This window comes from Triturus cristatus, chromosome 9 (assembly GCF_964204655.1).
Source record: "Triturus cristatus chromosome 9, aTriCri1.1, whole genome shotgun sequence".
In the NCBI taxonomy this organism is placed as follows: Eukaryota; Metazoa; Chordata; class Amphibia; order Caudata; family Salamandridae; genus Triturus; species Triturus cristatus.
In genome coordinates this window covers 179,896,219-179,923,649 of record NC_140592.1, presented here as the reverse complement: position 1 = coordinate 179,923,649, position 27,431 = coordinate 179,896,219, and the positions used below count along the sequence as shown (strand labels likewise).

General features: G+C 43.9%; 1 protein-coding gene across 1 annotated transcript in view; it reads right to left on the bottom strand.

Annotated features, from left to right (window-relative positions):
* ADAMTS9 (ADAM metallopeptidase with thrombospondin type 1 motif 9) overlaps positions 1 to 27,431 on the bottom strand; it is an 876,266-nt gene that overhangs the window by 365,384 nt on the left and 483,451 nt on the right. The window contains exon 25 of the mRNA XM_085624697.1: positions 21 to 188. Within this exon, the coding sequence (XP_085480823.1) occupies positions 21 to 188 (168 nt within the window). The remainder of the gene's footprint in view (positions 1 to 20; positions 189 to 27,431) is intronic.

The window sequence follows — 27,431 nt, the reverse complement described above, 5'->3', positions numbered from 1 at the left end:
AGTAAGGGATGAACATTTACCGTCGACCATTCCCGAGCTTTCCATTGTCCACATGGTGTTATGCTACATGTTTCTTCTCCTGAAGGCTTTGATATGTGAGAACAGGCTGCCTCATCAGCCACTGCACCATGGTCGTCGCGACAGCTAACATATCTCATCATGGTGCCCTTCCCGCAGGTTGCAGAACACTGAAAGAAATCACCAATATTTAAACAAAAGTGCATATACTACTATTGCTCATAACTAACTTGTTTAATGTATGAATCTTTCATCTGCCCATTTGTGAAGCAGGCCTGTGTAGACAACCTCTATGAATCCCATACTATAGAGTAGCACCAACCGATTTACTATTTATTTGTTTTCTTACAGCACTGTTAGCAGAAGGATGGTGTCACGAGGTTGTATGGCACTTACTGAAGTTGGTATGGAAACATAAACAAACATTCATGAAAGAAAGAAATCAGGAGTGCATAATGAGGACGCATTGAAATTATTATATTAATTGGAACTTTTAGGCTGTGTATTGGGTGCTAAGCGTGGTTGCCATGTCGCTTATGCCCCACCCTCCGTGCTGTTTCTGGACCCCTGTGTTACTTTAGCCCCCACTGGTCCCCTGTGTGGTTTCTGAGTCTCCTGGCTGTGTTGCTCCTCCCTGTTTCGCTCTCCCACCCAAAAACATTTTTGTGCATTTTTTCTCTTTTAGTTTGATGACCTGAGCTGCTTGTTCTGTATATGGATTTGTGAACAATGAGCAAACATTTGCATTATTGTTGACACGTTATATAAAAGGGATTCTTTGTAACTGTGTGTGATTTTATAAGCTGTTAACAAATATTCAATACAACATAAATAAAATAAGCTTCGGTAGTAACTTAAAACCTTTATACCTCAAAGTAAATCACATCCAATTACAAAAGTTTGATCATTGCTAAGACGGATTGATACATCAACACTATTAAAACAGTTCCATCAAGACAAACGTCCTCTCTTTCCTGAAGGTAAGAAAGCATAGAGAATACGTTCCTATCTCTATCCCAATTTGTGGAATGCCCATTTCGGTATCATTGTTGGTGCATTTATGCTACTCAAATTTATGTATAAAACTACTACAAAACCACCATTATTGAAGGTTGGGATATTAATTTGCTTTCCTTAAGTTCTTACATTTACCACCTTCTACTGGGCTAGAAAAAGAGATGGTATGGTATATTACTTTTAAGCATTTTGTCTATGGATATGTGAGGTAGGTTTCTCTGCCTTGGGCATTGTAGAAATGAGAAACACTCTTGTGTATAAAGGCATTTGGGTTGCTAAAAACCAAAGTGCAAAAACCACATTTGTGCTTTTTATTATGGTCCAATAAAAGACACATCGACTTATAAGAAATACTATTCACAAAGCTGCAACAGCGTATGTCGTTACAATTGTGTGGAATTCGCCAAACCAGTGCGCTGGCAAAGAAAATCAGCCTGCAATAATAATAAGACGTGTTTCTGCAGGCTAGGAGAATATTGCAAGACTTGAAACTGAATCTGGGGTTATTTGAGCACCTACGAAGTATGGATAATAGATTTAGCTTTTTAATAAGTCACGTCACTGCACCTCGCCATTTTCCCATTACTAAATACTACAAATCTCAATTATTCTTGTTAAACAATATTACTATTCAGAGAGCTGATATGAAAAGTGTGACCAATAGACTAATACAAGCACCCCTTCCACGTAACAATATTGTGAGACACAACACCTATAGATTTAACTAGGGATAGAGGTGGATGTTTAGCAAAGGAAAATGTCTTGCTAACCAAATGGTAAGAGCTAATGGTGTAAAATCTTCCTCATTTTATTGTCTCTCTGCCTCGTTCTTATTACTACTTTAAGGTAAGAAAAGGAATTGTTTGGGGCAGACTTGACTGCCTTAAGTCATTTCAGGTAGCAAGTAAGCATGCTCCAAAGGCTCTAAATAATTACTTGGTCAAAGGAAGCATCGTTAATAAATGAAGCACCCACAGCTTGTAGCCAACTTGATGATCTTATTATAGAAAAACTCCTGTTAAGCGGCATACAACTAGAGAAATTATGACAGATTCTCTTGTATCTTGAAACAGTAAAATGAGTAATATAAAATGCAGAGAGTGATAACAGAGAAGCCAAGGAAACTTACATTTCTGGAGAATTTCAGCTATACTACAGGAAAATCCTTTGATTGAGAGAGATCCCAGTTTTGTATGAGGTATAGAATGTATTTCTAAAATCTAGATGGTGGTCTTTTTTCCGCCTCATTAAAATGAGCTGTCTGGAAGAAAACTAGGAGAATGAACTTCTGATTGGTGTGGAAACCGAAGATTAATTTGGGAATGAGTACTACATTACCTTTGTGGAAGCCATACAAGGATTCAACACCAAAATACTGTGTAGTTCCCAGAGTCTCTTGCAGGCACTAAGTGTCCACATCAACAATTTTAGCATCACAGTTAGTCATGCATTAAAAGAGTCTGTTCTTAGTAAGGCTTAAAACTAGTTCTGCAGAGTATTTAGGACTAATAGGTATCACCCTGAAGGCCTCTTTCACAAAAATATAAAGTACATTACAGACCACCATTAATAGAACTTTAGGTAGTTACTTGTGCATTGAGGTTGGGCTCAGGCCATCATAATGACATTAGCAACATATGATTTAGATATAGTTGAGTAAACCTTGAAATAGAAAGCTTTCACGCAGTAGTAAACATGAGAAGTGGAGTGATCTTACTTTCTTTGGGGTAGGAGCTAAGAAGCTGTGAAACACAAAGGACCAAGCATCTGGTAAACAATGAAAGATAGGTCAGTAGGATAATGTACCTGCTACCATGAACAGTTCATAACGTGTTCTGTTGTGGATTGTAGGCCACATAATTAATGTTAGCACCCATGCTTCTGCATACTGAGTAGGTCGACCTGCCTTTCCTCCATCCAAGATCAAGAAGAACAAGTTACTAATGTTTGGTAATGATCTTTCTGGTGGATATTCTATCTAACTTTTTACTAACTGGAAATTCCTCAACAGGCAACTGACTGGATCTGGAAACTTCAGAGCGTTCTGGTGAGTGATATTGCGCATCCCTGCAATGATGATGTACCTCTCTAAAAATGACGAGCAGAGCCACATAGAAGCGCCACCCATGCGCACTGACATCAGTTGATTTCTTAGGCTTTCCACAACCTCACATACAGAGCTCATTGGCAGAATGGCATGAACAGTGTGCAGATCTCTAAATTGGAACCTTTTTAGATGGGTCGCTGTGACATCTTCCGTTTGATTCACCAAAAAGATAATTACTGAAGATAAGTAAGCTTTTCTTCTGATGGATACATCTAAGTGCAGATTTCTCACCTTATGAGTAAATACCAAGTGGTGAGTTTGTGAACTGAGTCAGACCAAAAAGTCCTGCAGGACAGCATGGACAAAATGCCCCTCTCAACGGACCTGACATTTGAGGCAGTAGAGCTTTTTGAAAAAACGTATTGATGCCTATGAAGACGTCTGACAAATGTCCATGCTGGGTACTCTGAGAGCAAGTGGAGCAGCAGTAGCCTTAACTTTTGTGGTTTTAGTTTGTAAGCCTTCTGGGGGTCGATTCCTCGCCAGTGCCTAGCAGATCTTAATGCAGAGAATAATCCATTGGGATATGTTCCATTTTTTCACTGGCTTGCCTTCCTTCACTCCCTAGAAGCCTGCAAAGAGATGCTCATCCACACAATGTTCTTTGATGTGATCTATATAAAGCTTAGTGACCTTTTGCTGTCAAAATGATGGAGTCTCTCATCCTTCTTAGGGGGATGTGGTGGAGCAAAAAATGCTGAAAGGGTGATAACATGCCCGACATAAGTGGAGTGACTACTTTTGCAGAAAGGAAGCTTTGGTATTCAACACTAACAAAACTGGGAAGAATGTTGTATAAGGTGGGTTGACAGAAAGAGCCTGAAGCAGACTCACATGCCTAGTTGGTGTTATGACGATGAGAAAGACTGTCCTCACTTCAGAAGTCTTAATGGATAATTGTGCAGACTGTGTAACACCTCAAAAAAGTGAGAAGTAGTTTTATGTCACTCTGTGGCATCACAAAGGGTTTTGGCGGAAATAAATGTTGTAAACCATTCAAAAATCTCATCACAGCAGGTGATTTAAATAAAGAAGTCTGATCCCAAAACTGCAAAAAAGTCGAAAGAGCCTTCAAAAATGATCTGTACAATTTTGATGACTGGGGAGGAAGATGTCTTTCGACGTTGATCGTCTAGATTTCAACGGTGATCTGTGTCCTTCCCTGTACCTCTGTTGGCGGTGAGGGGGGCCTCAAGGTCATAATGGCTGTTGATGTTGCTGTGTTTCTCGACGGTGAACCTGCCACCCACTGTCTCTTCGCCGGCAATGAGTGGTGCGGAGAGGTATGTCTTGACGTCAGGCCTCTCGATGCTGAACTTCTTCTCGGCGCTGGTGATATAGACTGCGACGCTCTCAGCGCCGATCGTCTATACCCTGATGCTGGCAGAGTTCTTGACATTGACAATCTGCGTCTGCACTACTGCGGGGTTCTCGACACTGACCGTCTATGCTCTGATATCAGTGGAGTTCTCAACTTCGACCGTCACTGCCTCTGGGTTGTCACCGACTGGTCATGGGGAGAAGTTCTCAACACCAACCCAATCCTGCTTTCTGACGTTGACTTATGCTTTGTCGGTTGAACTGAAGATCTTACACCTCCTGAACCTGGCTCCAAAGTGGGCAGTCTCAATGTCAACTTGGTCTTCGTCAACAGAGGTGGCACTGATCATCTCAATGGCGACTTATCCCTCGAAGTCGCCGCATGCTGCAGTTGCCTTTCCTACACCGATATTGACACAGACGGGGAGCAAACAGGGATTCGTTGCAACGTCGACTTCCTTTCCATCGACTGCGAGGCAGAGCGATGCTTCTTTTCTCTTTTCTGCTCCTGTGCTCAGATCTTTTATGAGAGGAGGGCTCTTTGAAAGGTTGATGGGTGATTTCAAGGCCACTTTCGGATCTAACCTTTAATCTCTCCTGCAAGGCATGCAGCTTGATCTTCTCTCTGTCAGGCAGAGTGCAGTTGGAAAAGTGCTGGCAATAGTAACACTTAACTGGCTTGTGGGAAGATGGTAAACACACAATACATACAGAGTGTGGCTCAGATTTGGACATCTTTCCACAGGTAGGACATTTATTGAATAATGCTGGCATTTCTGACAAAATAAATTCTCCGAATAGTCAGAAATCAGGCTAAAAAGATAGCCAGATGTCAAGAAAGAAACTTTTAGATTACAATTCTTGACAGAAAAGTACAAACCTGACAAGCTCGATGCTCCAGGATCCTCAGAGAAGGAAACAGAAAAAAAGACTGGCCCAACTATCACCTGTGGGGCATGATGGGGGCATGATGGGAGCATGGAGGTCTTGGAGGTCTTAAAAGCATGGCGCCAGTATTATTCTGTTGTGGTTTCTCTATGCACTCTACGTGCTAACATTCCTTCTATTACTTTTCATTGAAAATAAAGACTATGTTTAAACAGTGAAAGTGTGCATGTTCTATAGTACAGAAATGCTAAATAGATATGTATTTATTTAAAATGAAAAATCCAATGAAATGTTGGCATTTTAGCCTATTTTGTGGTATAGGCAGCATGCATATGTAGGTTTATAAACATGTAAGTACTTTTAAGGTTATAAACATACATAGATATATGTATTTTGTATATGCTACAGGGTCCCCGCACGTGGGCGGGACTATGTAGTGCCTATGACTATTGATGAGTATCTGCTGGAAGAGAACTTCTTTGTTCATGCTCCACCTCTATTTTCCACCTTTACCACTCCCTTTTTCAAATATATTTTATGTTCTCTCCATTTCCAAAGGATGTTGTTGATGGCTCTCTCTCTCTCACATTAAATGAATTCTTACCCAAGCTTTTTTATCATAAAATAAACAAGGGTAGATAAAGAGATTAGTGTACAGTGCCTGGCGCTCTAACGACCAGCAATTACCCCCACTCCCCTACCACCCGATGTATTAAATATAACCACAAACTTGGAGGTAGGTTCTAAATTCATTTAATAACTTCTTCTTAAGTCCACAGATTCAATGGTCCAACATTTGTATATTCCTCTTATGTTCAAGAGAGAGCAATGACAAGAAACCAGCTATATTTAAGAGGTAATGTTTAAACACCCAAAACGGCAAGATGTATTTTGGAGTAAGAGGCTACTTTTTGAGGGCAGTTCAGTAAATCAAAGACATGTAAATGTAGAAATCATCGTAGTCTGGAAATACAGGAAAAGTCATGTAGGTAAGTATTGTGGATTGTATATAAAGTAATAGAAACTGCATTGTCAGCTGAAAAATCAAAACCTAGATGCCGGAGTGTTGATGTGAGGATCACGGTCCAAAATGTGTTTAAAACATGAGACTAAATGCTGAATCATAGACACCACTGCACCCGTATGAAATGTGGCAAGTTAGAATAAAAGGGAATTCCTTGGCCCTGCTAGCATCAGTATATATAGTTTCCTTATTGAAATGCAATATTAGACCGGCGTCATTATCTATAACATCTCTAAAACAATAGATATCGGTTTGGAATATAATTTTTGCACGGTTTTTAAAAGTTGCTCCAAGAACAGAAGTGTTCCTCCCTCATGGACTGGATGAATTCTATTCTCGCTATTTAAAAAGGAAGATCGTAAGCAGCTGGGAAATTACCGCCAGATCGCCCTTCTGGATGTGGTGGCTAATGTTTTCACAAAATGCTTATTGTCTCAGATAACTGAGTGGGATGATGAAAATAAAATTATCCCCCTTCAGTAAATGGGCTTTAGGAGAAATCACGAAACTATCGATAATATTGCTGCCCTACAGTTGATCAATGAGAAATATGCAACAGTTAGAGGGGGACTGAATTATGCAGCTTTTATTGACTTCTCTACAGTATTTCATACATTTGATCATTCACTGCTGTGGAGAAAGTTATCAGAATTGGGTATGCTGGGTACCCTCTTACATTTAGTATTTGCACTCCACTCTTCCACCTGGTGTAGAGTTTTGTTGGGGGTGATTGAGGCCTGTCTAAGGAGATAGTAACTCAAAATGCCTTAAAACAAGGGTGTCTTTAGCCCAGTTACTCTTTTCTCTATACATCTCTGACCTCCCTGTGCTCCCGACTCAGAGTAAAGGTATTGCCCCATTTATTGGTGGAAGAGCAGTAACTTGCTTGCTCTATGCAGACGACATAGTAAGCTTGGACCTATCCCCCAAAGGCCTGAATAGTCGTCTGGAGGCTTTACAACAATTTGCTGCTTTGCATCATTTGAAGATTAACATCTCTAAAAGTAAAATAATGTGCTTTCATGGCAGGAAGAAGCCCAAACATGTTACATTTTCTTGGTTTCTGGTGATCCAAAAGATAGAAGTAGAAAAGCCTTACACCTTCTTGGGGACAATAATGTGCAGTAACCTTAGCAATAAGGCTCCTGTTGAGACTAATACGAGAAAAGCATAGTCTCAGACTAGAGGGTTGTGTGCACTGTACAGGGAGACAGGCAGAAGACACTTTTCCTATCTTCTAGAGGTCTATTGTGCGAAAATCCCTGCCTCGCTCTCTATGCGTTGTAAACTATTGACTTAGCTAAATGGGGCTTTTTCAACAAAATAGAAGGGAGAGTATTATGAAACATTACTCCGTGTAACTCAGCGGTTTGAGTGAGAGCATTAAGGCTGAAAATGGGTCTAAAAAGTGCTTTCACCAAAGGTTTGGCGGGGGTGATTCGTTGGTTGGTTTTCCTGAAGAGGAGTGATGAAGATAGGGAAAGATTTCTTATGAAGAAAGAAATTCTGGCAGACAAAAAGGAAAAGTCACTAGTCTATAGAAATTTTCCATATGCTGTAGATCAGCTTTGATTAGATCTTAACACAGTTTTCACATTGCCTGTAATGCAACTAAAGGCTAGTTTAAAACAGGCGATGCAAGTGTCAAGTTTCTGCCTGGATAGGGAGCCTTAAAAAATGATGATTCCAAAATATTATAAATTCAATCATAGTGAACACATCGTAACCTCATATAAAATGGAGCTATCCACATGGATTGTGGCATTTCTGGATTTTGTTGTGATTATGTATACTTCCTTTAAATCCTCTCCTGGCAAAAGGGTATGGAATCTCGGCTGAATGTAGTCTCTGTTAGAATGGGATGCAAGACTTGAATCATGTCCTATTTGCCTGTCCGGCACTCCTACTACATTGGTGAAATTGGCTGAGGCCAATTTGCCTGCAGTTGTCTATACAAACCGCCTTGGAAATGCAGCAAGCACTTTATAATCCCCCCAATGAAATATTTTGTTACAGAATTTTCTATTTTATAAAATGTATTTTAATCTTGTATTGATTGTAAACTTTCTAACTGATGTATGTACTGTATTATAATGCACTTTTTGGTATATGCCAAGACTTTGTCTTGTGTTTGATTAAATATAAAATCATGTGTATATGTTATGTGGACCAAAATTTGAAACATGAAACTAAGCTTTATATAGTGAACTGTACTTATTGATGAATATTTATTTCTGAATAGAACACCTAGATCAAGAAAATACAACTATACATCCTGCACTCTAGACCTCAAAATTAACCTGTCTACAATGGAGGGGCAGTTGTGGCAGTTATGGCTGTGTTAACTTATATTCTCGTTTCTGAAGGAGGCATGGTTATGGTCCAAGGACTGGCCCGGGGGATGGTTATCATCTAACCAACAGTTGCTGACAAGGTGACCCAAAAATATGGGAAAACTAAAATCACTGCTTTGTACTGCCGAATCAGGCCTGTATTGCAAAGATTATTATTTGAATAGCTGATATATCCCATGCTTCCATAGAGAAAAGGTTTGGTAATGGATGAAGAGTGAATGCCCAAGCCACTACATATGCTTTCTCACAGCCTTTGTAGGTGGTTCTTTACTGCAAGCATGCGCAGGAGACAGGATTAGGTAGATTTCTGCTGTTCTATTTCTGGGTAAATGAGTTGCAAAGAGACTTAGGCCCTCATTATGAGTCGGAATATTTCATCTGGAGTGATAAAGCCAGATGAAGTAACTCAAGCTGGATTTTGTATGTCATCGTTTTCTGTTGAATTATCTGTATGATTACCAGTCATGATACTATCCCCTGATGAATTCAAGTGAAGGTACAGCCCACCACTGCAAGAGCTGAAAGGAATATCTAAGTTGATAACATGGATACGATAAAATGCAAGAAAGTAAAGGAGAGATCACTTCCCACAATATTTTCTGAATCTCGGGTGCTTTTAGGAATGTGCCCAAGCTGCTAATCATGTTTGAGTGACATTGCAGTGTTTCAGTAACAGCTATCTAGATGGTTAGGCAAATTTAATCAAACCATGCAAGGTATGACAAACATAGTGATCAGTATCCCAGTTTTATTGAGTAGTTGTAACAAGAGGCGCCGAAGGACTTTAATCCCACTTCATCTTCTTTGACTTTCTCTGAGCCAGGGACAGATATAGAGTATTTTATTTGCTTATGGACTTTTGCTTGCGTGGCATTGGGGGAGCCAATAGAAAACAAGAAAATTAGTTGACTACTGAATTTGGTCCACGGTATTTAATGTTTTTGATATGGAATGAAGACACACCCATGTCATCATTTAGCCACGCCATTTGTAGACGAAGTTACATTTTATATGAAAGATTATTTCAAAATGCTCACTGCTAAAACTAGATTAAAAAATGAAATGAAAATGCCTCCCACAAACATGAGAAGAAGTGAAGAACAAACAAGGGAAGTATGAAATGAGTTCTAATCTACTCCAGTGGTTAAATCACTTGTACCAGCCTTAGCAGATTTAAATTTGCAGAATTTACCCTTAACTCTTTTAGTAGTCTTTGTCAATTCTAGCAGTACAGAGTGATTTATGTGGACTTTCCATACTTGAATCCTTTACCACAGGTTGATATTTTACTTATTTTCTTGTATGTCAAGTTTCCTGTGGAACTTTTAACTTTTGAAAATATTGCTACAATAATTACATTGTGCAGGGGGTTGTTATGTTCTTCTCTTCCCAATTATGTATCTTGAAGTCACTGCACATTTCTTCAATGAATTAGTGTGCCATTGCCATGACATCTACCTCAAGCATAATATGGATATTGTGAATCAAAAACATCCACAGATTTCTAACACGTTGGTAGGAGGATTGCCTAGTTGTGTAGGCTAATTGAACTGTAGTAGTTCCAAGCCTATTCTTTCTACGAATAGAACTTTAGTTTTAGTTCTGTCCAGACAGCAGAAGCTTTCCTTCATCCAAAAGATGATGTGGTCTCGGCACCCCAATATGGAAGCAAGCTACTCCTTGATATATGCTTGGTAGATGTGAATCTGGGTGTTATCAGCGTATCTGGAATTGTACTTGATGAACTAATACACAAGCCATGGGAACATATAGATATTGAAGAGGAGATGGGAGAGGGATTACACCTGATAGACTCCTCAATGCTATTTTAGAATGGATTATGTTGATGAGCTCATTTGTATTTTTGGGCTTTGTTTGCAGAACAATTATCAAATTCACTCAAGGACTATCTGTGATATTATTCCTTCTTTATTAAGCATGTTTAACAAAATGGTATAATATCACAAATAACATGGTATTCTTATTATACTATTATCGTCTTTATATCCATTATTAGCAATAAAGTTTTAGACCCTAGGGGCGGTATTAGACTAATTGCCCCAGGGGACCAACAGGGATAATGCCTACTTTCTGTGCCCCTGGGACCTTAGAGGTTTGCATTGTGCCTTCTAAAATACAGATCACATTGGTGCTATATGTTTGCCTGCACAATCTCAACGGGGCGGTCCTTCACTTGCTCGGAGTCATGGCCCCATGTAAATGACGTGGCCTATTTCCTTTACCCCTGCACGATATGACAGATTTGGGTGCAGAGAAACAGGAGCTGTGAGAAGATGATCCGACTGTGCACCACATTTAGGTTTTGTGTCATACCGATGTGTGCGTCAGTGCGGCTCTCTGAAGGTACCCTTGAAAAGGAGTTTCATGGACCCCAGACATCCCCTTGCAGATGCATACAGTCATTCACTGCACACTCCTGCAAGGGGTCTCTGTCCTTATTTGAATTGCAGGCCTGCTGCTGCCTGTACAGTGAAAGGTGGACTGGCAGCTTGAAACAACCGATCCCTCCTATCACTAATGTGCTAGACCCATAGCAGTTGTGAGTTTCCTGCTGGGCGGGGGTAGAGCATTCTTTGTGATCGGGTACAGTGACCCAGCCTGTGTCTGGCACATCAAGGTCAATGAGCTCCACGGCGCAGATCAGGGTAGTATGCCCTGTGAGTAATACCGGCGCAGGTTTCTCTTTGAAATACAGATATTAGCATATCTATTTCCATATTAATGGAACTTGAGTATAAGCTAATCTTACATCAGTTGCTACCCTGGTCACAACATCAAGTCCTTGAACATCCCAAAAGTATAGACAAGACGTCAATATAAAATGATGCGATAAGGAATCAATGCCAGACTCATCTTGACAGCCACATAGTTCATCATTCCTCCAAAGCAGCCTGTAAGTGCTTTGAAAATGCCATTCAGGGGACGATATTAATTACCTGTTCACAAGTATAATTTCACTTCTAATAAATAATGTCACCTCTCAGAAATTCCACAGCAATCACTCTAGGAGATTCTCCCACGATTTAACTTTTTTTTTTTTACATATATTTCAACAGCTGGACATGCTCTACGTTATGTCAGTCACCATTTTGAATAGCACTATGATTCACATTAAGCGAAAGTAGTCCTAAAGGGACAGATGCTAACAAAAACGTTAATTTTTCCATAAGGTTCTATGTTCATTTTCATTTGTGAATTCCTGGTGGCTTTAGAAATGTTTAAGTAGACAAATAAATATTCCAATGTTCCTTTATGAATTGTAAACATGTTTTAAACAAGGTGTTTAGGCCCTAAATTCGTTTTGCCGAATGCCATTACAAATGCATCAAAATCACTGTAATAGCTGAATCCACTGTGATTCATTTACTGCCGTTTTGCGTTTCTAATTAGGCCCATGCTATAGATATCAGGTTCGGTTTTCTTCCTTCTGAAATATTCAGCCTCACTGTTGTGCTCAGTATTCCTAAGCAGGGTTTCACACATAACTAGCTCAGCATCCTAAACTTTACACTTCTTGCAATTTTTTTCTACATCAGTTCCTGTCTGAGTTTCGGTTTCTGTTGCATGCATGTTCACTCTTAAATAATGTATGAAGAAAACTGTCAAGAGCTGAATCAGTGACATCTTCCTTTTCCAATGGGACTGCTGAGCAGAAGGGTGACCCGTTCCAGTAGCCACAGTGCCATCCAGTGCTTGAAAAACAATTTGACAATTGGAAAGCAAATCAGTGACCCTCTCGGATTGGTGAGATAGAGCAGAATATCATCTGCTTATAGGGAGATCTTATCTTTCCATTCCAATGACCACCGCATTCCGCATATAGAACAGTCCTGTCTGACCTATGCCGCCAGCGGCTCCAGGGCCAGTGCAAAAAGGAGCGGGGACAGGGGACAACCCTGTCTGGTGCCCCTACTCAGACCACCACTCGGGCCATCGGGTCTGAGTACAGGAGGCGTATCCAGCCTGTGAATTCCGGACCGAAACCCAGTTTATCCAACACTGCAAACAGATAAGGCCACTCGACCATGTCAAATGCCATAGTGGCGTCCAACGACACTAGGGCCGCCGGCTCCATAATTGTAGGGGTCCTACCCAGTACCCCATGCAGTCGACGCAGATTGAGGGCTGTATTACGATGAAGCATAAAGTTCGACTGATCCGGGTGGTGATGACTTTTGCCAAGCGCGTGGCCAGCAATTTTGCCAGGACTTTGGGCTCCACGTTTAGCAACGATATGGCCTTTAAGACGCGCAGCTTGTTCTTGACTTCTTTATATATGACCACTATGTTGGCCACTCGTTGGTCATACGGAAGCTGCCCCTTCTCTCTGCTTTCCTTAAACATGGAACAGAGGTATGGGGCGAGCCTATTGGACCTCAATTTAAAAAGCTCAACAGGAATACCGTTGGGGCCCGAGGCTTTCCCCGAATGTACTCCTTTGATAGCCTGCGCCATCTCATCGTCTGTCAGCGGGGATTCCAGATAATCTCTGTTTCGTCTGATAACATGGGTAACTTGATATCTCTAAGCACCTCCCTGTTGTCTGCTTCTGTAAAGCTACCCGCCGTACTATACACCACACGATAGTGTTCTGCAAACACGTCTGCAATGGCCTGCGGGTCCGTAATGGTACTGGAATCTTCCCCCTGTAACTCGGGTACCAGCTTCGACGCCCATTCCCTTCTATCCAGTCAAGCAATCAGCTTTCCCGCTTTATCTCCGTGCTCATATATTCTATTCTGAACCTCTCTGCTCTGCGTCCTGGCCCTATCTCTGGCGATACTACTAAACTCGTCTGCTGTAGCTTCAAACGGTGAAGGCCCTCAGGGGTCACCGTCCGAGCCACCTCCCCTTCTGCTTTTTCCATTTCGGACAGCCGTTCCCTCTTTTTCCCTGCAATCAAGGAGAAAGTCTCCCTCCGAATGACAGTTTTGTATGGCTCCCACAGGGTCTGCGCGGAGTCAACCGTGCCCTGATTCTCTTGAAAATACCCGTCAGTGGCCGTGACAATGCTTTTCTTCGTGGAAGGGTCTCTCAAGTACCATGGTTTAATAGGGGCTACTCTACCTGCATTTACCTGATCAAATTCCATTTTAAGCCACACAGGGGAGTGATCCGAGATGCCTCTACCCAGATGACGTACCTCGCGGAGAGCATGGGCCTGCGCGGCCGGGACAAGAACATAGTCTATTCTCGCTAAGCTTTGGTGTGTGCATGACACATGTGTATACTGTGCTCTGCCTGGGTTGTGTACCCGCCAGCCATCCACCAGCCCCATTGTGTTCAAATAGTCGGGAAGCCACCTTTGCGTGGGCCTACGTGTACGAGCCGGATGTCGGTCTATTTCCCCGTCCATTACCGCGTTGAAGTCTCCCCCCAGCACCAAGAGGCCCAAAAGTGAAATGTGTCTGACTGTAGGCCAGGTGGGACGTAGATTGAAACAAACGTGGCTGTTTTCCCTTCCCATTGACCCGATATCCCAACATATCTACCCCGTTTGTCGGACCATGTAGCCTGTATAGTTAGGGGAAATTAGTTTTTAATCAATATGCCAACCCCCCTTGACCCTGTGGTGAATCCCGCATGCGCCACCAGTTTATATCCTCCTCTATGTAAAGCCATGCACTTGTTCCCAATTAAGTGCGTTTCCTGCATAAGTACCACATCCGGGGCATGTCGTCTGATAAACTGGTTTACCATCCCCCTCTTTATTTTGTCACCCAGTCCGTTTACGTTCCAACTCAGCACGCTAATTCCCAATCCCCGTATATCGCTCCTCATTAGTCTGGTATAGAAATATCACCTGCACTTCATTGTCACTTGATGTCAAAACAATTAAAACTGTAAACATTCTCACAAACAATGCGACCTCTAAAACGGTGATCGCAACCAACCTCACCCCCCCTCCCTGCACCCCTGCTCATGGCGTTCGCCCATCCCCAACTGGCAGAGTGCCTGTCGCCCCACACACAAACTACTATATGACTAAAGGTAGTAAAGAGGAGGAGGGGCGGTGCTCCGTCTCCTCCCCCCCAACCCGGATCAAAATTGTCTCCTTGAAGCCAACATTACCCAATAAAGTCATGGTTTTTCCTGGGGTTAAGCAGGCAACTTAACGGTGGGCCGATACCCAAATACCTGGCAATGTACATTAGTCCCGATTGTTGTGCGTCCGCTCTCATTCCTGTTCTTGCGGTACGTCCTCTTTGCCCCGACTCCGCTCCCCCGAGCCACCGGGGGGACGGCTGTCGATCCAGTCCGAAGCTACCTCTGGATTATCAAAGAACCAGGCTCTCCCTTCGATCTCCACCCTCCGACGCGCCGGGAACATCATGGCATATTGAATCCCTTAGTCCCTGAGTTTTTTCTTGACCGCGAGAAAGTTACGGCGTTGTTTCTGCACCATCTGTGTGAAATCAGGGAAGAAAGAGAGGGTGGCATTCTCATACCGCTGCGGGGGTCCCAAGCGAGCCGCCTGCAGGATAGCGTCTCTGTCTCTGAAATTCAACACCCTGGCAATCATCGAACGCGGGGGCGCGCCAGGCTTGGGTTACCCTCCCGGGACCCTGTGCATGCTCGATGGTAAAGAAGATACTCAGTCCCTTGGGTTTGAGGTGTGTGAGGATAAGTTCTTCAACAAACAGGTCTGGGGCCGGGCCTTCAGACTTTTCGGGCACCCCCAGGATACGGATGTTATTACGCTGGGCTCTCCCTTCGTACTCATCCAGCTTACGCTCGGTCAGTTCTTGAGAAGATTTAAGTTCCCGCACTTCCTGTTGGAGCAACGCCACATCATCGGTCAGACTGGCAGTCTTTATATCAAGCGATTTGACCTTTTCATTACCTTTAGTGAGATCTGCGTGGATAAGATTAACTTCAATGGTGACTGTGTCCAACTTATTGTCCAGTGATTCCATTTTCTGCCCCAGGGACAATTTAACCCCATCTACTGCTGCCATTACGTCAAGCAGCATCGGTTCAGATGATGGGCCCGAGGAGTCCCCCACCCGCTAACAGAGTGTGTCTTGAATCTGTAGGGGAGCCCTTGGGCATCATGTAACGGTCTAATTTGTTGGTCTGGACCTGTCTCACCCCTTTAGATGTCCTTGGCTGGTGCCTGTCGCCTTCCGGTTTGGTCGCCATCTGAAGATCTATTCTCAGGGAATGTCGGCACTGTTTCCCCCTTTGAATGCGCTATATAGGATCTCGGCCAGTTCTTTCGTGGCAGGCTAGCCGTGTTCCCACTTCTCTGCCGGAGTCACTCCGAATAAGTCTAAACTGGGGAAATACAACGCTCCTTCGCAGTGCTGCTGGTCCGCGGCTACCACAGACTCCAAGACTATCTGATGCGTGGCATAACTGGTGCCTTCCGTGATCAGAAACCAGCTCCCCTTAGACCAGCCCTGTTTTCCGATGAAGGTCCACACTAGGGGAGGGGCCTGCTCCTTTTGGACCCCTTCAACCAGAAGCACCAGAGCCGGGCCTCCGGTCACTGTCACTGAGCCTCCTCCTCACGGCTCACCGCTCGACCCTGTGGTCTTCCCGGTTGAAAGAGCAGCCTCCGGGGGGGGGGGGGGGGCCGCCATCAGTCACCATCATCCTGGTACTTCACAGCGGGACTAATCAGCGGCTGCCGAGCAAATTATCCGGCCGCTTGGGCCCCGGAGCCTGACCTCCAGGGCGCGTGGTGTGTCAGCCTCTTAATAATATGCAGGAGGAATGAAGGGGGGGGGGAAGCACGCAAACAGCAGCCCCTACGCACCCCCAGCCCCCGCTCAGAATTGCCTTGCTCTGGCCTCTCCGCCGGCCGCAGCCTATACCAGCGCTGCGGCGCCTCTGTACCTCCGTTGCCCTGCCCGCTACTCCAGGGACCATGCACGAAGGGGGGGTCCTCTCCAACGCGCCCCTATTCGTCCCCTCTGCCTTCAATGTGCCGTCGCAACTGCTGCCCTATCGATTCCCGGGGAATGGTGCGAGACCAACAGCTTCCGGTCTGCAACCACGATGTTGTTGAACTTCGCCCTGGCCGCAGCCCAAACCCGAGTCCCCGGATCTGGACTCAATGTAGGCCGCAATGTCTGACTGTCATATCTCCGGCACCCAATGTCGAAGGAGGACCGGAGCCGCAGCCGGGAGGGTCGACTTTCTTCCGCAGTCGAGCAGTGGGCTCCAAGGTCAGGATAAACAGGATCTCGGGGCTGGGGGACGGGCACAGCGGAGCCGAGTTCTTATGCGGCCATCCTGGACCGGCACGTGGCTCCTCCACCTCTAGAATTAATTTTAATGAGCCGGTATTCTCACCATCACTACTGTCATTAGCCTACAGTGCCCCTTAGCTGCATAGGTAAATTATAGATATGCAAATAAAATAAATAACAAGCTCATGACATTATGTAAACATTTTGGAAAAGTTACACTCATCAATTCCATTTCGGCACTTTAAAAAAAAAAACATGCATTTAAACATTTTAAATTTGCTGTTTATAGCAAACTACTCTATGTTTTTAAAGTTTCACTAACACATTGAACCCCTTGAACCCAAAACATCTCTCTACAAAAGAAATCATACAATCCCTTTTTGATCTTCATTGCATATATGCTCCTTTTCTTTTGCTATTCAATAACAAACCCACGCATTGGGAGTTTGAAAAACAAAATACTTTGCTGAATTAACACATACATTTTTTTAGAAACTGTAATTAAAAATGCACAAGAACATGGCATCAAATCAATTATCTGTTTCTGGAATTAACAGTTAACACCTGGGTTCAAGTAATCAGTTTCAATAGCTTCCTCACATTTCTGTTCACCATGTCAGATAGCTCTTGCAGAAAATTAGATTGCTTACCACTGGTAATGCTTTCTCTCATTAATACTATATTTTCTGCAGATTCCTCACCTTATAAAGAGCTACAGGCACAAAACAGGATCTGAAAACCTTTCTCCTGGAAGTAGCTCTACAGGGCTGCCATGTGTCACCACGTTACTCCAGTCACAGTGCTGCAGTGACAAGACTGGCTTACTTATTGCAACACCTGGCCCACTGGTGCCAGTTTCTTCATGTTTTTTGCTCCCAACCAAGGCTTGTGGAGAGGAACCTAAACAAACTTAATGATGGTATAACATAATGCATGAGTAATGTAAATGTTACAGTAATTCGATATGCTTGAAATCTATTAGGACCAATACTACCTCAGAAGCAGAGGTGGGATGGCAGTGAGGATTCTGCAGGAAGAAACAGCACCCACCAGAGAGCACTACAAAAGATAAGCAACTTATTCTTTTGTTGCATACTTATTACTGCAGTTATTCCACTTTATGAATGAGTTGCAAAGTACTACCCACTGGGAGGTGTAACTGAATACAGCCATTATTTCATGCCTGAGTAGCCAATCAACAATACTTACCAGAAGTGTGCAACAAAGAGCAAGTAGCCAGTGGCAAATATTAGTCACTGGGACACTCGTGACCAGAGTTGCTGAAGCCACTAATGGAATGTTCCCAAATTCCTGCACACAGACCTTTTTCTGCAAAGGCTTAGAAGATCATGAAGTAAAGAATAGTCTCAAGTTCCATTCAAGGTTCTCTATGTACTGTTGACTCAGGGCATCTGCCCTCACTTTCAATGCACCCGACGGTTGTGCAACCACTAGCAAAAGTACTGGCTTCATGAACTGCTGCTACAAATGTAAAGGTACAAAGAACAAGCTCTTCAACCACACTTCCTCTTGCCTGTTGTGGTAGAACTGGCACTGGAGTCCAAAACATTGGGTTCATATCCCAAATGCCCAAGCTTCACAGAAGAGAATAAATAACCTACCTGCAGGTCAAACTCAGGTGCACGTCAATGAAGACCAGATGTTTATTCAAATTGAGGGGGGATTTCTGCATATTGATGGGAAATCCCAAGTAATAAAGCAAAGCCGGGCTACATGTTAAGTGGTCTGAAACCAACCGGGGAAAGTTGCCTTTGCAAGTTATCACAGTATGGAAATGGGTGAACTCCTGACACTCTGAGACAGATAGACACTACAGAGAGCACCTTTGTGAAATCCCATGAATCAGTCAGAAGACTAAGCGCACCTCTACTAACTGATAATGCTGTAACCTTAATGTGAAGCAGAGGTAACACCCGTGGGCTGGAAGGACTTGGATAGGAAAATAGGTGTCCTGGAGAACACCATCCACTCTTATCTGCTGAAGACCAAGAGGATCTTACTCAAAAAATTTAGACTTGGACATGAAGGTTCAGTAACCACAGGTCCAGAAAAGATTGATGGCCCCATCCTTCTTCGGAACTATTAAGCACAGGGAGTAAAATCACCTACCCCCTACTCCAACATTAACCCTATTATTTTTCTTTTTTCAATAAGGCCAAGAGTTCCACATCCACAATAAAAGAATGGGCCGGGGAATATTCAGGGCAGAGAGGGGATGTTGTGGAGAAGTGGTAACAAAGGGGAGTGCATAATCTTTGGGACCAACTGAAGCACCCAGCAGTCCCTGGTGAAAGGCTTCTGCTGAATTAGAAAATAGGAGACCTTCCCCCTGACCAGAAGGTGATGGGGGAGAAGGACAAATCAGTAAATCAGTAAAGCAGCATAGGCAGTGGTTGTTGTAGGGGATAGGAATTTGCTGTTCCTGCGGGCAACCCTCTGTTCACTTTAGCCAACAAAAGGTGAAGAATTGCTGTGGAGTCTCCAAAAAATGCAAAAGCGATAGTATCGGTGGTGGAATGGCATAGTAGGAGACATCAGCCTTATAGAGTGCCTTGTAGCAGGGCAATTCAGGAACTCTTTTAAGGAGTAGTACACTCTTTCTATAAAGCGCTTCTTCCCATCAAAGGACATCCCCATGAAATCAGCCAGGACTTCACAGGAATATTCTGTAGAGTGCATCCAGACATGCCTGTATAAGGTTTCTGCTATCAAAACAGAATGTGCCAAGGAAGGAATTTGCAATATCCAGACAATGTTTGATATCAAAACTGCCCAGGCCAAGTTCAGAGAATGGAACCTTTACTAGGTCATGGTGACTAGTGAGAAATAGTTTAGTAATTTCCCACAACCCCTGGATATACTACACATATGTAGTATGTGCTAAAGGCAGAAGGGGGAACATGGTGACCGGAAGATAACGGCCGCGGCTGAGCTCCCCCTGACACTCGCTCCTAGACTCCGTATGAAACCCAGCAAGATTCGCCATCTCCGGTCCTAACGGATCTATTTGAAAAGTTCTCCCTAATTAAAAATAAAATAAAATCTTCGACTCTTCGTACCTTGGATGGTGCTTGCAGTCCCGGGAGGTGTGGTGGCTCCGGAGATCTCGCTGCTTCGGCTGGGCGGCGCGGTACGGGAGTGGAAACGGCGCGCCTCGGATCTCCAGTTCCGGGTTAATCCCGGCAGAGACAGAACCTACAAGTTTGATTACGGCGAGTGGAGGAGCAGGACCTGGTGCGAGAGAGGGCAGGTGAACTGGGGGAAATGGAAGATTCGAGGTGAGGATATCCCCGTGATTGAAGCTCAGAAATTCGACCCCTTGAAGGAAAGTATACTTTTGACCGCTCTGAAGCCTGGGGTAGTTCACACGCGGGCCGGGCTGCTTTAGAGGAAGTGGTAGAAGCCATTCCCTTAAGCATTGGGCTCCGAGAGTGCATGGCTAGCAGGGGACGTGGCCTCCTCCGGAATGTCCTGTGTAACGCTACGTCGCAGCAGGGCTCTACAATTTTAACTACCAATACTACAACTCTAGTTTGTAGATATACTTTGCGGAACAGGGCAGCAAGGCTGGATATAGACCCGGATCCTGTTTACCCCATTAGTGTCGCTCCTCTAGCTTTTAAGGCTAAGGTCTCTGCTAGGCAGGGGAAGAAAAAAGCGACCACGGAGGATTTTCCTGTAGAGGGTGGAAAAGGAAGAGGGAGAGCAAAGAAAGCCCCGCTGTCTAAGGTCAGAGTGACTCCCTCTTTAAAGTCATTTTACAAAGTGTTATCCAACCCCTTAGACAGAGGTAAGGAAGTAAATAATAAAACCACTATGGCTTCCCCCAGTAAACAGACTCCACGATCCGTGAATTCACCCTTACCCTTACCCTCAGAGAAAGTCTTCCAGTTGATTCTAGCTGAGGGAGATAGCGAAGTGTCTATTACAGATGTCCGGAAGGAGGACATACATCCCGCGGTCAGCGTGTCAAATAGATACTCGGCCCTAGAAATTCAAGGCAGCCCGGACAGTTGTGAAAATCAGGAGGTTACTCCAGGAATGGTCAAAACAATAACGAAATCTGATTCAGTCATGACAACACTGATGCTTGCTGCTGAAATGCCCCATCCAACAGAGTATGAAGCTCCTAAGAACAAGAATGAGGGAGTCGGGGCGTTAGCTGATATATTATTGGCTTTGAAGGCAGACATCGGGAGGAGATTCTCAATTTCCGAGACCAATCAAGCCGATATTAAATCTTCATGTGAGGTTCTGGCGCAAAAGATTGAAGAGGTCTCTAAGAGGACTGATACTCTGGAAGGGGAAATCCCCAAGATGAAGGAAGCTTTACACAGCTCCACTGTGGAAATGGATAAGTTAGCCCTCCAAAACAGAGACTTAAAAGATAATATTGAACGGCTTGAGAACCACGCTAGGAAGAATAACTTAAAAATCCTGAATGTTCCGGAGGATCTGGAGGGTAGCGATATAAAAGAATTTGTGATTTCACTCTTAAAGGGAACAATCCTTAAAGATGTTCCAGATTTGGACCGGTCTTCCGACATACAGCGAGTCCACCGAGATCCATATAGAAGGAATCCTATAAGGCCAAAACCAAGGAAAATCCTGGTGAATTTTCTCACTTATACATCTAAAGAGAAAATCTTATCCCTTGCGCTGAAAGCAGGTCCATTGAAGTGCAGCTTATACTCTAGCCCGTTTTCCTTCACCATTAGGTCTGATATTTCCCATATTACGGCCGCGAGACAATGGGAGCTAGGTAAAAGAATGACAATCTTAAACTCCCTTGGTGTTAAGGTCCAATTAAGATTCCCGGCCCTTCTCCGAATAATGTGGAATAACCACATGTACAATCTACATCAGATTGAGGAAGTAGATGACCTTATCGGAAAAATAAGGAGTGAAAAAGCGGGAGGAGCATCCTTGTAACAACTGCCACCAACTATTATCACCATTAATCTATTTCTTGCTGGGTCTCTAATTAGAGGGGTTTAGGCAATTATTCTTTAGTATCTTCACTTTGTATATATGGGAGTGTCAGGGGGACCTTGCCCTAAGAGCTTATGCTCAGAAGAGTAGGGAGGGTTTCCCGGGGTAGCAAGGTAGGGATGCTGGGGCAGGATAGGGGCAAGGGTGGAAGGGGGGGAAGCGGTGGAAAGGGGAGCACGGGTGGGGCTGCAAGGGGGAAAAATTAAAAAAAATCCTCATTCTCAAAGAAATTTGGTAATAAGTAAGCAGTGTTCGGAACATCTGAATAAAGCTTTGATAAGGGGCAATTACAATGAATAGAAGTATTAACTTCATTTCGTGGAATGTTAACGGACTTAGATGCCCACGGAGGCTTAGATTGGTTATGAAATATCTTGAACAAACCACAGCTCAGATCTTCCATCTCCAAGAGTCACACTTGAGTCTCTTGGAAAGTAGGGCTTCTTTTAGTAAATTCCGGTGGGTTGAGTCGTTCCATTCATCTGAACAAGTAGGCCATACTAAAGGGGTGGTAATTTTAAATAGAACGGGTACTGGAGTGAATATTAAATCAGTCTCTTCAGACCAGTCCGGTAGATGGATTACTGCACAGATTGAAATAGAAGGGAGGGAGTTAACTATAGCATCATTCTATGGCCCAAATCTTGATGACCCAGCGTTCATTTATAAACTACAGGCTAAGTTAACAGAAACCACCTCCCCAATCATCATTGGAGGTGATTTTACTGTTCTTCTTAACCTCACTCGGGATAGATCCAATAATAGCCACTATGTTGGAAACCCCAATATCCGCCGTGGGATGATTAATATGATGCATGAGCTGGGATTGGCCGACGTGTGGAGGGCAAAGCAAGGAGATAAGACAGGTTTTACCTTTTTTAGCAAGAAATATGGTCACTCTTCAAGAATTTACTATTTATTAATCGATAGGACTGTCCTGGAGAATGTTTTTGATATTTTGATTTTACCCACCATGTTCTCGGATCATGCTCCTATTTTTCTTTCATATGCAGGGGGAAGGTGTACCCCTAGTCCTAGATGGACCTTAAAAAGGGCAATGCTTTCCAACGTCGATATAATTAATGCTCTCAAAGCCTCCACAGCGGATTATTTCCTTCTTAATTGGGGCTCCACTTCCTTGGATTTTGTCTGGGACGCTTTCAAAACAAACCTACGAGGTCAGCTTCACAGTCTGATTTGCTCAAAAAATAGAGAAGAGACATTAGTCTTTAAAAACTTGGAAAATAATATAAGCAAATTGGAGGAGGAAAGGACAAATAATCCCCAGTATTCTAATGAAAAAATGACACAAGTCCATAAAGATCTTGACTACCTACGGCAGGTTTATAGAGGAAAATTAGAGACAAAAATTAAGGCACAGTGGTCGGTCCAAAACATGCAACACTTTGATTATGGCGAAAAGGCAGGGGCTATTTTAGCCTGGAAAGCAAGGGCAGACCGAGCTAAAAATAACATCAGTGAATTAATAATAGATGAGAGTGGTGGGACCTCAGGGAAATGGGGGGACATGCAGAGATGTCTTGTCTCCCTGTTTTCAGATCTATATAGAGAGGAGTCTATACCAAACTCAGAGAATATCCAAAAGTGGTTGCAGCTTAAAAAACTACCTGTTTTAACTGAAAGCAACCGACTCTCTCTAGATGCCCATATAACAGAGTCAGAAATAAAATTATATATTAGCAAGGTTAAGAACAATAAAGCTGCAGGGACTGATGCCCTCCCGGGTGAAGTATATAAAATACTTCAGAATGAGTTAGTCCCAGGGATGTGTGAATTATTTAATTCTATATATAGTCCAGGAGGTAGAGTTCTGAACTCCTGGAAGGAAGCTACGATTGTTCTTGTTCTAAAACCAGGGAAAGATCCCCGTAAAGCTGATTCATATAGACCAATCTCCCTGCTAAATGCTGATTATAAGATCTTTATGAGTATATTGGCAGGGAGATTGGTCAAGGTAGTTCCCTATTTGATAAATGGGGACCAAAAGGGCTTTATCCCCGGCAGATTTATCCAGGAGCAGACTCTGCAGTTAATTGGCAGTATTGATCTATCAATAGCAAGGGCGGAGCCCTTGGCCGTCGCAGCATTTGACGCAGCTAAAGCCTTTGACCGCGTATGTTGGATCTTTCTATGGGAACTTCTGAGAACAATGGGTTTGGGTTTAATCTTTATTCAGACTCTGACCAACTGCTACCAGGGTGCCTCTGCTACAATTCTGTTAAATGGCCTGTTAAAATCTAGCTTTGCAATAACTAGGGGGACAAAGCAGGTCTGTCCCATCTCGCCCCGGTTATTCGATCTGTATATAGAGCCTTTGGCCCAAGCCATCAGATTAGACGAGTCAATCACCCCCTTTAGTGTTAATCTATACAGTAGCAAGGTAGCCCTCTATGCGGACGACTTGTTGATATATACCAATAACCCCAGCGAGGCACTCCCCAGAGTAGAAATACTCTTGGAGGAATTTAGCGTACTTTCAGGCTATCTTGCCAACTCCTCCAAAATGGAGGTGATGTGTTGGAACATCGATAACTGGGCTGGTTCTATAAGTAAGGAATTTAGATACCTCGGGATTACTATAGTAAACAATCTAGATGATATCCCGAAGATTAATCTGAAGAAGGTGTCTAAAGAGATTGATCATTTATTTCTAAGATGGAAGAACTTACCCTTAACTATATATGGAAGGGTTAACTTGGTAAAAATGGTAATCTTGCCAAAATTAACCTACTTATTTAGCACCATCCCCCTTGGTTTTTCAAATAGAGACATTAGTAAAATCCAAGGCAAGATAGGCAGTTTCGTCTGGTCCAATAAAACTACAAAGCTCTCCTGGAAGAAGTTAAGGCGAAAACTTCTGAAGGGAGGCCTTGCTCTTCCGGACCTGCTATGGTATTCCCTTTCGTTTCAATTCAAAAATGTCCGGGCGCTACTTATCTCCCCGGGGGATTCCAACTGGGGGATCATTTTGAAGGAAATGGCTATTTTCGAAGGTGGAGGAGAGGGTTTCTTATATAAGTTTGGAGCCCCAAGGTTTTTTAAAAAGGTCCGTTTGAAGGTATTAAAAACAGCCCTGAATGGGTGGTATAAAATCAGGGGAATAAGGGGGATGAAAACAAGTTACTTACCTGTAACTGTAGTTCTCCAGTATTGGACCTTTCATAGATTCACATGCCTGAATCATTCCCCGTCGTCGAGACGGGAGTCTCCGGTACATAAAAAAGCTTTGCTTAGTATCATAGCAAACAGAAAAAAGGCCTAGGCCCATTTTCCTTTGCAACCCATAACCTTCGTTATGTAAAAAAGGACTAAACCAGTCCCTGAGCCAATCAGAGCCTCTCACCCTCTAGAACACTCCTGAGAGAACCTTCTGCCCTCAGATTTTCTACCGCACGTTGTGCTAGGGAGTCTCCTTTGAGCTCTGCTCAAATTCTACAGTTGGTTTTAGATTGAGGAGATTTTTTCTACTGAAATTTCTACATAATCTAGGAGAATGGCTGATAAAGAAAAGAAAGGCTTGTTTAGGGCCTGTGCCACCTGCTCAAAGAAGAGATTATATACTGATGATCCTCATAAGGACTGTATATACTGCCTTTACCCACACCACCAGGCGAAGGAGTGTAAGGTATGTCGCACCTTTTCTAATAAGACTTTAAGGGATCGTGAAGGCAGACTGCTAATTTGGCTCCAAAAACTTAAAACCAGGAAGGACGTCGTGTCTAGTGACAGTGAGGAGGCGTCAAATGTTTCAAGGAGATCTCAGAAGAGAGGCAGATCTCCTCAGGCTCATACCTCAGGGGAGAAACCTGAGAAGGCTCTTAAAAAGACCACTGCTGGGTCTTCAGAGCGCAGTCCCTCAAAATCTCCTAAAACTAAAGAAAAGGAGAGCAAGGGTCATGCTTCAGGGGTGGAACAGCCAAAGAAAACAAGTTCTGAGCCTTCAAAATCACCCCTTAAAATTAAACATGCGCTTAAAAAGCCAGCGTCTACTTCACCTGAGGAGAAATTAGGAAAATCTACATCGTCGACGGGATCGTCGACGAAGAAGGTAGCGTCGTCGACGACGAAGAGTGAAGTAAAAGTCATTATTAAGCCTGTACTCTCGTCGACGATGGCATCGTCGACGGCTGTGTCGACGACGAGAGCGCCGACGGCGACGGCAATGACGACGACGACAACAACTACATCGTCGACGGCGCCGTCGACGACGGTGGCAACTACATCGTCGACGGCGGCAACGACGACTATGTCTACAGCGTCGACGACGGCATCGACGACGACGATGTCGACGGCGGTTAAAATGGCAATCTCGTCGACGGGCTCGTCGACGAGGGAAAAAACCCCGGAAAAGCGGGGTTTTGACAGGAAAAGAAGGATTACCCCGGATATTACGTCTCCTAGTAAGGTAACGCCTCTGGTTCCATCCCATTTATTGGAAGAAGAAGATTCGCAGGAAGAGGATAATGAGGGCCCGTTTGGCTATGCAAGTAGCCCCTCTCAGTTGCACGTTAAATGTCAGGAGGATGACTGGGAGGATGAGTATGGGGGTTATCAGGACCCCCCCCGACAACATGAACAGGAAGAGATGGTGAGTGTTCCAGCTTCTCTTCTGACGGATTTGCAGTTCATGTTGGATGATTACAAGAAGAGGCATACTTTGCCTCAGTCTACCCAAAGGATGCCAGTGGCTCCGGCGCACTCTGTGCCATGTACACCACTGCGAAGACAGGAGATACCGTGGGATGAGTATTTGATTCCGTCCCCTTCATCTCCGTCACCAAGACCTGTGGATTCCCCTCCGGAGGACATTGGAGGGTTCCATAATCTGATGGAAAGAGCCGCGCAGAGATTTGCGCTCAGTATGTCATCAGATAAAGCAGAATGCTTTTTATATGATTTTAAAGAACCGTTTCGCAAGACTGTTAGATCTCTTCCAATTGTGAGTCATCTATGGGAGGAAGGTCTCAAAGTGATGGAGACGCCGGCAACGGTTACTCCAGTGCTGGCTAGGCTGGACAAAAAATACAAAGCGCCTTCCGATGCTCCGGCTTGTTTATTAGGTCACCCCAAACCGGACTCGGTTATAACTCAAGCGGCGCAGCAAAAGTCGAGGAATCCCTCTGCTCCAATTTCCACGCCACCGGATAGAGAGGGTAGGCGCTTGGATAATGCAGGAAAAAGGTTTTCGTCCATGTCTGCTCTTCTGGTTAAGGCAGCAAATGCACTAGCCATCCTGGGCAGGTATGATAGGCAGATGTGGTGCGACCTATCGCCATACATTGATAGCATACCTGAAGCGGACAGACAAGAGGCTAGAAAAATCCTCCAGGAGGGTGAAAGGACTTCGGCTGAAGTCATAGATTGTGCAATGGACATTGCGACCACGGCCTTCAGATCTCTGGGAGGAGCGGCGGTTTTGCGCAGACAAGGATGGTTGAGAGCAACATCTT